This window comes from Copidosoma floridanum, unplaced genomic scaffold, assembly GCF_036245765.1.
Source record: "Copidosoma floridanum isolate Cflo_tuat_1 unplaced genomic scaffold, Cflo_Japanese_pri ptg000040l, whole genome shotgun sequence".
Lineage (NCBI taxonomy): Eukaryota > Metazoa > Arthropoda > Insecta > Hymenoptera > Encyrtidae > Copidosoma > Copidosoma floridanum.
In genome coordinates, this window is record NW_028321917.1 from 6,629,292 (window position 1) to 6,645,805 (window position 16,514).

A 16,514-nucleotide genomic window follows, 5' to 3' on the forward strand; every position below is an offset into this window, starting at 1 on the left:
ACGGAGACCGTACATGAGGGAGATATACACCGCTGATCAAAATATATCTCGTCTTTAGGTTGTTGCCTGGATAACCACCGCTCGTCGTTAGTCGGGAAAGTTGGTATGGAGAATACCTTCTCTGTAGGTATGCCATAGGAACGACCACCAACAATCTAGCTGTTGTGGCTGCCCTTACTCGTCAGGGCTATCTTTTCTGGCGTACATTTGTGTTCAAAAAATTCTCTGACGGCACCAGGCCAGATTGTGGTACGGCCACATAAGTTGGAAGTGTTGGAGCAGGATGTGCTCTGGCTAGACACGTCTCGTGGAATTTTCCTGGAGACGTTTACGGTTAATATAAATTTTTCATTGGTGACACTCGTCAATCCTGGAGGTTCAGGGTGAAAGTAGACCTCAATCACTTACTGACGGAAGAAAAGCGTCATCAATATTTGAGTTTCCCAGCTGCACGACGATCATCTATTTTCCCGATGCAGCTCGATGAACTGCTAATCGACGTCTGTGAAATCTATCAAGACGCTCCGGCTTGTTGTAACGACACTTATTTAATTCTGTTGCAGGTAGTTTTAATTTCATGTCGACGCCACTTAGCGGATCCTACTGAAGTAAAGTTAAAAGCTGGCGTATTTTTACGAAACTTTAAGCGTATTTATTGTTTATTACTATCAAATTTTTCAACATAAAAACCATACTAAAACCATCTAGGAAGTGTCAAGAATCGGTATGCAAAATTTTAGCAAAATCGGTTTAGTAGTTTTCGCGGTTAGCGATTACAACAGTTTTAACGACTTTGCTTTATATTTTAGTAAAATGAGACTTGTTAGAAATTTCATCTTTAAGTAAATGAGTGAGTTTCGAACCTATTAATTCGATCTAATTTTCAAACCTGTAATATAAATATCATATTTATCATTGTTACATCCATAACTATTGCAAGCCGTGCACTTGATTGTTGACAATGCTTTAGGTCTTACTGTAATTATAGACTTATTCTTACCAATGTGACTTCCTTCATTTGTTTTTGTACCCTTTAAATACTTATTTACTATTCTAATTTCCAGTAAATAAACAATGTACAAATAATTTAAGTTCCGCTTTTTAAAACGATAAAACCTTTACCTCCAATGTTTCATCAATATATTAAAACTATTTTCGGTTACTTATACAGCTTCATGACATATTAAAATAAGGATTACTTTTGATAAAGCAAACAAACATCGCAGTTTCAGTGATGTTACAGTATTTTTTAATAAACTTCGATGAAACCCCAAAGCTGGCTTATCTACAAACATTAAAGTTAGTTTTACATTGTTACAAAAAAAAATTAGATTAATAGCAAAATGTATTAAAACTAACGTAAAATTGTAATGCGTAAGTAAAAACAATCAGAATCTCAGTTTTTTTTCAAATTCAGATTAGCTAAAAGCTTTTGATCACAGATATCAGTTTATTAAATGTATTATTTATCACAACGTTACGTGAAACAAAACGGTGAAAATATACTACTAAAACTAACCATAAAATAAGCATTGACACAAGGTAGCTTCACATCACAAGTCTCATAATATTAATGAACTTGAATAAGTAAGTATTTTCTGATACTCCTAATATCTATGATACAAGAACTGGTTTTTAAAAATTTTAATAAAATTGACAACTTGTGTATTAGTAACGTGGAATTTAAGAACTGTCAGTAATTACAAAAATTTGTCACACATTATAACTCAATCTTAAAATGATAACAACTGTGAACATGCTGTAACGTACGATAGTATAGGTGAGACTCTACGCTCCCTCTCCTCAAACCTCATAACGAGGGGCCCTAGGGCCAAGAAAAGTGGAAGTGCGAGCTATGAGAGAGTGTCTATTTGGAGTGTACACGACGAGCCTTTGAAAGGTACACACGCGCTACCTTGCCTATGATTTCGATATCTTGAATAAAGCTCTTGAAGGAATCTGTGTTGATCATTCTCGCAAAGCATTTCCTTACCAAAACGTATCTTTCCTGCGTAACAATGCAATGTAACACTGCAAGTTTTTAGCTCAAAAAATGAAGACATACTTATATAACTGGGATTTTTAATCCTTAGAATGCACCTTAACTGTCTAATAATCAAAATCTTTATATAATGTATTCTTCAATACTTAAAAGGTACTTTAGTAGCGAAAGTATTTCGTGTACTAAGAACTTTACGATGGAACGTTATATTACTTTTTCCGACAATGCTTTCAGCTATTAGTTTATGATTTCCATCATTGTTGCTTAAAATATTTTCTATGTGTAAGCTACTTGTCATTTTGCTGTGGATTCTGGATATTATGTTGTCTTGATGTATTGAAAAATTGAAGTTGCACCCTAATTATCCACCCTGAAAAATAATGCATTTTTTAATAAGACTGATATTTATTGAGTAGAATTGTATATCCATTTCAAAACAGGTTCCATTGCTTGTGCATAAAGTGTTCAGAGACTCTCCTTCGTTTATCTGCAACTCAGTCACATTAAAATATAGCTGAGGCTTGTATCCATGACAGTTTATAAACTTTAAAATTAGTCCAAAGACAGATGCTTTATTTTTTTCTTTATAAGAAATATTATTGCATGAAATGTGAAAATAATGATAGTGGATGGTCCTACAATGAGAAAAGGAAAATTTAAATTATTTTTACACTTAACTACCCAAAATGAGACGAATAATTAGCTCCACCGTAAACTCAGTTCCTTAAGAAACCGTTCATGGTGTAACCATTTCCTAATTACTCATTTAAATAGTGCAAAAAATCTCAACTCTCAAAAAATGTGGCTCATTAGATTGAAAAATAGTTTAAACTATCAATCCTATAATCATATCATTCAGTGTCAATAAATGTGAGTTAAAAAAAAAATATATATTATGAGCATGAAAATAGGAAAGAAATTTCGCTTTTGGTTTTCATTAATAGTAGGTACTTCACGCAAGTTCTAAAAAAAGGTTGTTAACTATAGTAAAATAAAACTTTTTTTGCATTTGTCTTATTATACTTAGTTAACTCTACAAAAATTAATATGAGGCTGTAACCTTATTCATGTTTATAATTTTTTAATGAGCATTAAATAGATTTGGCAACCAAAGCATTCAATTCTGTTTCATTTGAAATTTAATAAAGTTTTGTATGCTACGTGAAGTAGCTCTTTGTTTGTAATGTGAAAATAAGAGTAATAGTTAAATATTGACATGTAAAAAAGATTATCTTATACGTACTTGATACCATGACAAAAAGAGTGAGTAGTTTTGCCCACCGTCTGCGAGTCAGTGGGTCCTTCCGTCCTTGAAAGCTCGATATTGCTGACGAAAGGATGTGTCCAAGTCGTAGGTCAAATATTTTAGGCTTGGAAATTTGGAGCTTGACTTTGGCTTAAGCCATGAACAATGTAAATAAATGTAAGGAATGTCTTGAAATTACTTGACATGTAGTTGTATCGTTTATTTGTGTAAAGCCTATAAATGCACTTTATGGCAGTGATCAATTATATAATCGGAGAACCGTACACAAAGTATGTATAGACACTAGACAATGAATACTGCTTGTCACCCACTATTCAGCGGTTCACTTAATTTGCTAAACGGCAATTAAGATAGTTTACACGGCAATGTAGAAGAAAAACTTACCATCCACTGTTTGTTCCTTGCCCTTGTCATAAGTCTCTTCTTCGTTGTTTCTACGAGCGTCGTCCTGTTACTAAGCTGTTACTATTGTATTATTTGATTACTTGAAACCTTAGCGGTTGTAAATTTGATAGGTTCAGTAGAAATAGTCATTTGATGAATTCAAAAATTTTATAAAATATTTATTTAGAGCTTTTGCATTATATAGCAGATATATGACGTAAGCATGAACCTTTGTTAGTTTTACACGCAACAATAAATTTTGGTGTCTCTTTGAACGTTGCTTAAATTTGTCATGGACTTAGTGAATGAAAAAAAAAAACTTAAATTGAAATATAATTAAGTATTCTTGTACACAAATTGTCTACAGAAGTAATACTGCGCCTGGGAGTTTTATTTTGAGACGCCTGATTTCAAAATATTGTTAATAAATTAGGAGCAAAACTAATTTTTTTCAGCACATATGCATGTTTGAAATCATCGTAAGCAATATTTTTTGTACTACCCTGTGCTACAGTAAATTATACCCACATACATTTATTAAACTTTTCATTCATTACAAATTTCTGATCTGATCACATATTCCAGGTACAGCATTTTTCAGTTTACGTATATTGTCAGCACACTCTTAAAGTTTAGTTTTGCTAAAAAAAGTGTTTTTGATGATCAAACATCAAATAGTTTTAAAATTAAGCATGATTGCACTGTAATACATTTGTTTTATCAAAGTTACTACTTCCTTCTGGATTTATGTACTTGCTCTTGAAATTGTTTTCGGAAAATAATGAAACATTTGCATTATGAGTTACAGTAATGGTATAACGTAGGGCAGATTTGCAATTCACGGCAACGTACTAACATAGTTACGCCGGTTGAGCGGAATTGTCATATCTTCAGAAAATGATGCTGTTGCTTGATTGTCATCTTTTTTTTCCAACTGGCGTTCTTCATCAAAATTTTCATATTCATGATAAATTCTTAGAAAATGGGTTTTGATATTATTTTGTAAAAGTTTTCCAATCATTTCAACCAGCATTGTGAATGACGGTCTGGATGTTGGCTCTTCCTCCCAGCAATGGAGCATAATATTGTATCTAAAAAAAAAAAGTAAACGAATTGAGTACTTAATGGCTTTTCAAATACGAACTGATTATAAAAAATTTCAATTACATGTCATCAGTGGCATAAGTAGGCTGAGACATTCTGTATCCCCTAATTAATTTCTGATACATCACCTCAAACCCTACGCCTGAATAAGGTATTTGTCCAAGAGAGAAAAATTCCCAGAGTACTACACCAAATGACCACACATCTGACATAGTGGAAAATACTCCGTCTCTGATGGACTCGATGGCCATCCACCTTATGGGTAACTTCCCATCGCATTGCTTCTTATAGTTTTCGTCTTTGTACAATGTCTTGGCTAAACCGAAATCGCAGATCTTGACGATGTTGTTCTCTGCTAACAGTATATTTCTTGCAGCCAAGTCACAGTGCAGCACCTGCAAAAAAAATTAGCATCATAAAACCACAGTAAGTTAATGCGTTATTATAAATAGGTAAGCAATAAATATGTATATGTATACACATAATAAGTGCTTGCCCTTCTTTCTGCTAGAAACTTCATGCCGTTTGCCACTTGATAAGCCCATAACATAAGATCCTCAGTGCAGAGGAACAAAAAATCGTCTTCTGTGTAATCACCTTCATAATTAGAACGCCAGCCTGGCGCAGAGTCTTCATTCATCAAATCATCACTGGATTCAATTGAGCCGCTGAACTTCTGAGTTTCTGAATAGTGAATAGTGTTCTTATCGTTTGGACTGTTGTCAGACAAGGCCGTGGTTAAATTTTCATAGATCTCGTGTCTTGTTCTATAGGCCAAAAAAATTTGTTTCGTTCGTGACACTTACAATTTAAAGGTTACCAAATCAAGTTTTGTGTTTTGTTTTATATATTTAATAAGTTCCAGAACTAACTACATGGTTAACAACCTAACAAATTTTATCCTTTCTTGGATACAGGGTGAACATTACTTATTGTTAGAAATGATAAAGTATTTCGTATTTTTTTAACTGAATTATGTATATTATTAGTATGATATTTCTTATTATGAACAGCTTGTTTTATAATTCATATAAATCCAGCTATAAAGTAAAGACATTATGTGATAGTAAGGATAAAATAATTTGTTATGTGAAACAAAGTCTGTAATACAGATAATATTAAATGTTTAATTCAGGTTATTAGTTTACTATTTTATAAGTAATTGCTTTTACACGAGATATTAATATTAATGAAAAAACATCTCATTGTCTTCAAGTTCTAGTCCAATATCAAATTACATCGTAAACAATACAGTACGAGAACAAAAAGTTACTTAAGGTAGCTCCCTTGCGAAATTATACGTAATAACATATGTTTTAATTAATGGATTTTGATCCATTTAATTCATTCGTACTTTTCTTATACTCCAAGCCTGCTCTAAATTACGAGAAATTTTTGCTTGAAGTCTGAATTTTTAACATATGCTCTAATTGAATAGTATTACAATAAGTGACTTATGCACTTCCTAAAGAAAATGGGGATATCTGAGGAAAGCCATTATTAGGTCCTTATAAAAATATTGTCTTGTTTGAAATGCCACGTTGCAAAGTGTATGTACTGAATCATTTTCTCGAGATATTTTTTAAAAAAGAAAGTGAAAATTGTTTCAGCTCCTTATTTTTGTCACGGATACGCGCTAATTTTTAAAGACGAACATTTCTACTTAATATCCTCACTAGCCTTCTCTTCTACCTCTGGAGACTCTTATTAAGAGTAATAAGATAATTTATTATTGACTGTATAACAAGTACTCCGTATATGCAATGAACGTAAAAATGTACTTCGGCTAGGTGTACATAAATATCTATGTAGGTATGGGTGGTTGACTGCATTTAGACTTTGGCTGCCTAGGCTACACTTGGCTGTACTTGGGTTTCGTTAATATTACTGTTATACTTTTCATTATTATATGTAGACAAGGGAGGTACCTCAAAAAACTTTTGTGATCTCCTGTTTGAAGGTGTCCATATAAATCGCTCTGTAACTTAAGCTGTGGGCACATGAAACCCCGTAAATCGTAAAGCATATCGCGTATCGCGTAAAGTGAAAAAGATTAGATATAGGCCAGTTTGTGGTCACAAGAAGGCATGAAAGCCTCTTGTATCGCGTAAAGTAGGAGGAAGTTGACCAAAATTTTGTTGATCAAAATACTTCTCACTTTTTCTTTGCGATATTGGGTCCTCGCATATGTCGTATAGCCTTTCTATAATTCTTCAAAGGTGTTAGGATTTGTTTTTTATTCAATGTCAAAAATCTAATTAATCATGAAATTGACAATTTAATTGTTATTGTTCACATTAGCTACTGACTGTATTCACAGGTTGCGTACTTTATTTACGCTTTATGCAAAAAAATTCGCCATAGTGCACATAAATAAAAGAATACGCACGTAACTTTATTTTTGCCACAAGCGAGAGCGAAAGAGCATGTGTTTTTCCAACTAACTACTAGCTGTGATTGGTTTAATAACACTTACACGCATATTTTTCACTCACACGTACACGATGACGATTTTTTTCGCAGAAAGCTTACCTTACCTAACTTTCCCTGATCCTGTAATTTTATGCGACAAGCAATACGTTTTACGCGATTCCATGTATGTGCTTGCATCCGAAGGGACTAATAGGGTCACGCTTTAATTAAATCAAAAATAATATTTGTCACTAAAGCACATTGTAGCTCTAAAATTTTAATAAGAAGTTGAAACAGTCAAATTCTTACCTCTTTAGATTTTTCCCCATAGAAGTATCGATTTGACCTGTACTTGGATCAATTTGGTTAATAAAATTTTTTCGATGACGCACGAGATAGCTTTCAAGATTTCCACATCTACAAAGCTCAATAATTACCAAAAGTTCACCTACAACATAATTTTATTTTTATTAAATAAGTTCTTTTACATGAATATTTCGAACAGTTATTCGTAAGTTATTACGTTTGGCTATATTTTTGGTGCAAGCGCCCAGAAGATTTACAATATTTAAGTGTTGTCCTAAATAAACCATTATTTTAAGCTCCTTTGCCAGCGCACTGATATACATTAAATCTGCATTTCTGCGAACTGTTTTCACAGCCACAGTTGTGATGGACTTATGAGGAAGAATCCTATAGGCCTCTGCTTTATACACAACTCCAAAAGCCCCGCTTCCTAATTGCTTATCTATAATTGAATAAATAGGTTGTTTACATTATGATAGATTACTTAGATGGTTATTTTTATAGTCTTTAAGTGGCAGTAGGAAGAATTTATAATTTTTTACCTAATCTTAACTTCTCAATAGGAAACTCCCATCTAATATCGTAAGGAAGAAGTTCTGCCTGCTCGTCTATGGTTAACTCTGGGTTTATCAAATTAACTGCTCCTTCTTTAAAATGCGTATAGCCAGCTTCTAATAGTTGTTTTTCTTTAAACTTGAAATTATTGTTGATTCGGTGATAAAAATATTTTTTGTTGACAAGTTTCATTCTTAAGAAACATCTAAAATTTTCTAGTTACCTTTGCATGTTGAGTTTTTAAATAAAAGTACATTAAAAGAGTAATAAGAACTGTTATAAACCATATTATCATCGCAATCCACAAGTAAAATTCTTGATTTCCTGAAGTCAAATGCAATTATTTTACAAATACTATTATTTTTTTAAGTTAGTAATAAAGTTTAATACTTTCATAATTGAGAAAATCAACTACAACTATTTGTTATAAAAATGTGGGAAAATAAAATTTTTAATTTAAAAAACAACATTTTTTTAATTGGGGTCATAGCAGAAATAAGCCCATTTTTTAAAATGAAAATTCGATTTTCTAGCAGAAAGTATGAACAACTTTATTTCAAACTTGACAATATCATTCAATGTATTGCAATTTTTTATTTTCTTCACAAAAGTTTTTTATAACAAAGCGGCAAGTAAGGTCGCCCCGTACATCAATGATGTAAAATACTTATTTTAATATAAATATCACAATTACTTGCATCGGTAATTGTTACCTTTGACAATAATTGTTTGAGATTTTTTTACTGGCCAAAAGCCATTCTCTGCAACACATGAATAGTCACCACCGTCACGTTCCAAAAGATATCGTATGATTAACTTTTGATTTCTATCCTCTAAACTAAACTGTTTTGATGACGATATAGATGTACTGTTTTTGAACCACATAATATTAGGTGTTGGGATGCCTTCAAAGTGACATGATAAGTATACAGGATTTTCTGGATCTTTTGCAAATCGTGTTATTGCAACGTTATTGATATTTCCATGAACGAAGTAAGCTGGAACTTACAATAAAAAAATCACTTAAAACAAAGATAAAAAGTAAGTTATCTATAAAAATAAGTAGACAGTGGGTGCTTGGGTACCCAAGTATAAGGTTTTACTTTTATTATCATGAAATGATATGGCAGACAATGTAACTATAAATATTATTATCCCTTCCATGAAACGATATTGTGTACAAAGGTAGTGCAACTATCGTTGGAATTAGCATCCCTACTTTAATTGGGTGAGGTTTGAATTAATATTTTCATATTTAATGAATGTATGATCATGAATCTTCCGAAGGTTTTGAAAGAACTTCTTACCACCTACTCTGATTACGTCTCTAATGTCATACTCATGTTATCTGTCACATACGCTCATACACTTATTCCTAGTCTAGCTTTTATACCTAAAATGTATTCATATCTAAAAGGGTAAGAAAAACGTCCTGTAGTAACTCATCCTGTACCACTTCATCTTCAATAAGGTAGTATTACAAATCTGTAAGTGTTGCTGCAGGATGTTTATCACTCGTAGATTTTCTTAACAGATATTATACGAACATGAAACGTATTTTTCAAATAGCATAAAAAACACCCACAAAAAATTGCAGTTCATTTAACTGTACCCTTTGTTAATATGATTCCCAAGATGGTTCGTTTTGAAAAATCTTAATTTAAGGCGTAGCATTACAAAGGAATCCCATGAAATGTCATTTTCATGATGTGTAAAAGTTTCCCATTTTTCAGTATGAAAGATAACTTCTCGATAAACCTATTCGATTTTTAAAAATATACACAAGTTGGTTTTTAAATAAATTTAGATAAAGTGGATCAAGTATGCGTAAAAGCGTGTAAAAAAAAAAAAATTTCTTACGACAGTCTTCGAAAAATTATAATGCTTTTGTTTTTATTATGTTAACAACATATTAAAATTTCAGGAACCGTAGCGTCACAGTTTTTAAAAAAAAAAAATAGCAAACTTAGTATCTTACACACAGAATCTTACTAGAACGTCGTCGCGGCATGTTCATTTTTACCAGCAACTTGCAAAAAATTTTTACAATTCTTTTAAAAAACGAGTATGTAATTGTTAGTAACAATTAAAATAACATATCCAAATTTGAGAAAGTAAGCCGTCACGGTGTAAGAAATACTTTAATTAAAAATTTTACGAAAATGCTATTGGTATATTTATATACAGCAGATGAGAAATAAAACATGGAGCATAAATTCGATTTTGAAGTATTAATTTTTTATTTTCTCACTTGTTCGTAATCTTCTGCTGTACGATATGCAATAGCTCGCACAATTTATCAAGAATAGTCATAAAATACACTAATTTTTAATTTGAATTAACTTTTGAGACTGACTGTACCGCTCTAACCCCCTTAAGCCAAAAAAATATCTCGATCACGAATGGAAAAACTGTGAAAGAATAAAACGCAAAAAAATCAATTGATGTATTCATAAAACGCAAAAAGTATTGTTTAAAGAATTTTGGAAAATTTTGAAAAAAAGATGAAAAAATTTCACATTTAATTGTCAATTAAAAAAAAAAACAAATTAATAATAACTAAATAAATATTAAGATGACATAATAAAGCTGCTATGTTAAAAACAAATTATTTTAAATATTATTATTCTAAGATTTTAAGAAAATCGTTTAACTAAAAAAATTCGATTATTTCATAAATAATTTATTTGATAATAAAATGTATAATAAAATCAAATTCATACGTAAGCACTACATGAATATTTACATGACGATTACAAACCATACCATAACAAAAAGTAATTTAGTACTTCTTATCAGGGATGCTCATAGCAAAGTGGGTAAGGGCTCTAGCTAGTATGCAGGTTGTCGCAGATTTATAAATCGCATTAAATCGTTTTTATTTAACTTTTTTTTTTTAATTAGTTCGAAAGAAAAAATTAAAATTCAATAAAATTCAACGTTTGTGGTGTGCTGTAGTGGCGTGGCGTTGGGTGGTGTGAAGGGAAATATAAGTATAACTTATATATATATAGAAGGCTAACTTAAAAACTGATCCACTATGCAAATATTGTGAAGAAAAAGTTTTTTATACGTACTATTAAGCTGAAGAGAATATTTCTCTGGAATTTCCTCGTAAAATTCATCATTTGCTGTACAATAATAATCTCGTTCATCAAAACGACTAACATTATTAATCGATATAACAGCGCGGTGAGTGAAGTTAGTTTTTTCAAACGTAACTTTTATTCTTTCTAAAACAATACAAGATCTGAATGATTTGAGTTCAGACAAACTAAGCTACTTTTACAATTTAAATAAGTTGCATTATAACTTTAGTCTTAAACTGACCAGAATCTTCAACTTTGTTGTTTTCATCATCATACCATACGGCTTGAGAAAATTCACGAATGACAGCAGAACATACTAAAGAAATATTTTGACCTTTATGAAATTTCAATTTTGGTTTTATAACTCCATAAGCCTCATTGGGAATTCCATCTTTAAATAAAAGAATGAAAATTGAAAAACATTTCATTGCAGTAAATTTTCATCAAACTAAAAACTTGACGTAAATAGTTGGTTTGAATATACGAACCTGTGACATGAATGTCATATCTTGCATCGTTACATCCATAACTATTGCAAGCCATGCATTTTATTGTTGACTCTGCAAGAGGTCTTAACATTACCGTTGATTTATATTCAGCACTGTTGCTTTGTTCCTCCATCTTGGTATCCTTTAAATACTTTATTTAAATTCAAATTAAAACTCTACAAAACTTAACGCTTAACAAAAGTAGAAGGTTTAGCAAGTTCGACATGTTACATTTAATTACATACGTTGTTAATTTTAATTATTAGCGAATTGTTAATTTGGCGTGACAAACTATTCGAGTCTAAGCTTGCGCTTGATTGCTTGGGACTTACACTGGGCACGTAGGGGGGACGCAGGGCTAGAAAATAATTAAGAATACTTGATAAAATACCCGATAATGAGGGAAGAGTGCTTTTAAGCGAATGAGTCAAGTTATAATGCCTCAGAGCGGCTGTAGTGCTGTATCGCGATGCACTTTCTCGCGACGCGCCTAGAGGTCTACAATACTACCCAGAGCGGTGTATACAAGGTGTTCGATTCTGCGATCTATAAGCTACCGATACCGTCAGCAAATTAAACCGCACTCGTAGAGAACCGTATAATAGCAGAAGTGGACTCTAGCTACCCAGTCGACCGTTTGAGAGTAAAAATCAACTTTCTATTTTTGGGGTCTCTAGGCTCTTTTATTAGGAGTAGCCGATTATTATTATTTCTAATAATCACAGTATTATGATTACTATTAGGGTTATGATTATTATTATTATGATTATTATTATCATTATTACTATTATTAGTACAATTATTATACTATTACAAACATAAGTAATGTAATCGCAGCCACTGCTCTTGCTGTTAGTTTACTTAATTCATTATATCTAATAAATATACCGTCACGTTTCGACTGTTTATTTAACGAAGCAATTTATCAAAATGTTAGGCGGTTTTCACTGCTTTTCCTGCAATAGGTTTTATTAAGTAAACAAATACTACCGAACATAAGGAAGTACTATTAAAATTTTATCTTAAGAACAATATTAAAATGAAATAAAAAATTGGTAAAATCTGAATGTAATAGAGAATGGAAGGGCTCTAGTGAGTGATTCACCTTCCCTTTTCTTGACGCATACATAAGGGCAAGCTGGATGTGGAAAGTACCAATTTTTGAGTAGCTTAACTAGAGCAGCTCTGGCCAATCAGATTTCCGGCTATTGTATTTTCCTCAAGGTTTTCCCCCGGTAAGCTTTTCTGCGTCATTTTTGAACTTTAAACCAATGCATGACCAAGGTACGCTACTCCTAATGAGAGAGACTAAATGCCCCTCAAAAAAAAAAAAAAGTTAACAATCACACTTCGAACAGTGGACGAGGCAGTTTGTAGTCCGTGGAGAATGCGGTAGCTCTGTCGGCTAGGTCGTGGACCGGCACGAGGTTAAATTCCCATCCAGTGCGATATTGACGAGCAAGTAGGGGACGCATAGCACTATAATATAAAAAAAGAGCCCATCTCTGCTACCTTACAGTTCACCATGAAGCAAGTTTTTATTTTCCTCTCGAACGGTCGACTAGAGGTAGAAGAGAGTATTATTACGGTTGCTCCAATTATTGCGGATCAATTAATATGAATATTTTAATTGAACTGATGAGTTATGGTGAGTTAATTTTTAATATCATTGAATGTAGTTATGGAGTATCTAATTATTGAAACTTTAGTTCCAAAAAAAAGGTTAAAAACTTTGAATTTACATAACAAATGGTCATGTCCTCGCAATAACTGATGCAACATAACCTCTTTCACTGTGAATATATTATTGTTTATGACCCGTTGATTTACCATTGAAATTGACCACAATAATACCTGCATAATGACACACACAAGCTTGCAATGATACCAGCATTGGCAAAATTAAACTTTCAAACCTCTTTTTAAATCAATATTTAAGAGTTAACAAATTTATCAAAGCAAAATTCAGAAGTTGTTAGGTTTAACATTAACAAACAAAAAGAATTACAGCGATTTAATGGACTGAATTTCTTAGACATTTTTTTAAGACTGACCACTAAAAAATCGCAATCATACCCTTATTTACCCCTATGTAATAAAAATCCGTCTCTGCTATCTCGCAGCTAATTTGACAGTAAGACCACTTTTTATGAGGGCTGAGCGTAATAAAATGTTACTTTGAGCATTTTGAGACTCACTCATCTAATTTTTATAATTCTACTAACTATAATCGGCAAAAAAGCTGTAGACTGGGATTAAAAAGTTTACATTGGACCTCAATATTTAAGGTATGCTGACAAGAATAAAAATTTTTTGTAATTAAAAAATTCGAGTATGCGACTTACAATTAAATAGTAGCGCGATTTCTGAGACATCGTATGCTTTCTCAAACGTGCCTTATTACGTTCCTACTCGACTTGATTATTTAACATACCTCTAGTTATTACTTTCAATAAATCATTTTTTAGACAAACAAACCTGTAGCTTAGCTGTTTCGTCAACATGTGTAGACTCTGTCAGGTGACTGATATAACTCCACGATACATTATATTCCAAGTGACTTTTAACAATGCAAACAAACGTCACAGTCTCATTGTAGCTATAGTAATTTTTAAAATAACTTGAATCAAACCTTACGCCTGGCTTATCTACAAGCAATAACATATAGTAAAATCATTGTAGTAAAAAAATGTGAGATTAACAACAAAATATATTCAGACAGATATGACATGCTGCTGCGTGATAAAAATGGATTAAAAGTGAGGAAAAACACAGAGAGCTCTTATTTTCAAAATCTGGATCAGTTAGAGAATTAAATACACTAACACTACTTCACTAAATTTATTTTTTGCAAAAGTATTAATTAAAAAAATAAAAAAAATAATCCTACAAGATGGAGCTAAAAACATTATACAGCATATTTAGAGTTAATGATAAAATTTACCTTAAATGCGGAGAGCTAAACGTATCATGGCTTTACGGTAGTCTCAGAGAATTAGTAAACATCAATAAGAAAGTAATCTCTAATACTCTTCATATTTATGGCATACGTACTAATTCGTCGGTAGTTTGGAAAAGTTGACACATTATTTTTTTCATTACTCATAAATTCGTAAGTATGTTATATTATAAATTAACAGAACACATTTTCACTTTTTGTAAAAAAATATTAATAATGAACATGCGGTTTAATGCTTTCAGCTTTCAGTTTAAAAAAGCGGGATATTTTAAACTATCGAATTGATTAATTATGAAAACTTTTAATTATAGTGAAGTTTCAAATGTTACTGATCTTTCTGTAATAATAACATATGATTTACCAATAACTTGAAGATGAAACGTTATGTTCTTCTTTTCCCTAAAGTTATTAGCTATTAAAGTATAAATTCCGTCATTGGCCTTGGAAATATTATCTATGCGTAATCTACACATTGTTCGGTTGCAAAATGTTGATATTAAGCTTCCAAAATAATCTGAAACACGAGGGATGACACGATGATGATATTTCCTAAAAAGCAATAAACTTTTTAATAAAATCAAGAATATATATTGTACATCTCGTGTTTATCAATTTATATGTCTAAAAAAACTGTGAGTGTTACCACTGTAAAAAAGGTTCTGGACATGCGGAGACATTAGCCAAGAAAGTTACAGATTCACCACGTAATCTGGATACTTTTCTCTCGACAGATGTCAGACTTATGTAGTGATGATTCGAATCTGTCGAAAAAAATTTGTAAGAACCCAATGATTATTTAAAAGAAGTGACCAAAAAGTAGGGGACCAAGACCTACCATGTACACATATATGTACTTTGGAATTTTTTGTTTCATTATACGATGATTCTATTTGGCATATGTAAGTTCCTGAATCTCCAAATGTAACATTGTTTATAATAAGCTCAGATGTTATTACATCTTCTATGTAGAACTGATCACTATTATCTCGAATAGTGTTTGTAATTATTCTAGAAGTCTAATAAACGAAAATACTACATTATTTGGAAAATTTGTCGGAAATATACCGACACTTGTGCCGTTATTGAAATAATTTTAATATAGTACAAGTATTTAATGTTACCGTGTTCTGCGGAATTTTCCAAAAAATATTGTAAACAGCTTCTCTTCTCACTCTAACTGAACACTTAGCACTAAGGCTCGAGCCTGTAGTCATGTCTTTGAAAGAACTTATGAATTTTTGAGACCAACTTATACAATCGTATAATATAGAGAGATCAACTTTCAGAGTAATTGTGGACGATAAATTTTTCTGCTCTACGGAACAAGTAAATGAATCAGAGTAGGGACGTAGTCTATTCTTAATGATGTAACCAACTTTGGGATTAAATGTTATATTTTTGCTGAGTTGAACCACCTATAATATTAATATTGTTTACGTTTTCGATCCTCATTTAATATATAAATTTTAACAAAGTCACATTACGTTTCCATTTTTTTTCAAAGTAACTTTAAATTCAGGAGAAGTCGTCTGGCATGAAATAATTGCATGTCCATTACATCCATAAACTTGTAAATAATGCCCTTTATCATGTACATGCACAAATGGGTTCATATTGGCTGCATAACAACAGTTAAACTTTTAAATATAGTTTGTGTGCAGTAGTATGACAGTATTTGCTCATTTTATGATGTAAACTAAAAAGCTGGAATTTGTTATAAACTTACATTTAACATAAATATACATCCAAGTGACTTTTGGATCATTGTGATCTTTCACCGTCATACTTGTTATTTGTTTAGTTTCATCAGCACAACAATACCATCCAGTGTCTCCAAAAACAGCTGATAATCTAATGAATGTCTTGTTGGTGCTTCTGCCTTCTGGTTTAATATCGGGTCGAGAAGTCGTCTTTTTTTAACGTTGAAATTAGTGGTTATTAACTTATT

General features: G+C 31.8%; 1 protein-coding gene across 1 annotated transcript; it reads right to left on the reverse strand.

Moving 5' to 3' along the window:
• Positions 1–4,491: 4,491 nt before the first annotated feature.
• Positions 4,492–8,222, reverse strand: LOC111643194 (vascular endothelial growth factor receptor 1). The gene is made up of 6 exons (XM_089597833.1): positions 8,018–8,222; positions 7,693–7,917; positions 7,479–7,617; positions 5,254–5,524; positions 4,821–5,152; positions 4,492–4,744 (listed from the first exon to the last, which is right to left on the reverse strand). The coding sequence occupies exons 1-6, from the start codon at positions 8,220–8,222 to the stop codon at positions 4,492–4,494; spliced, it is 1,425 nt and encodes a 474-aa protein (XP_089453959.1).
• Positions 8,223–16,514: the final 8,292 nt, after the last annotated feature.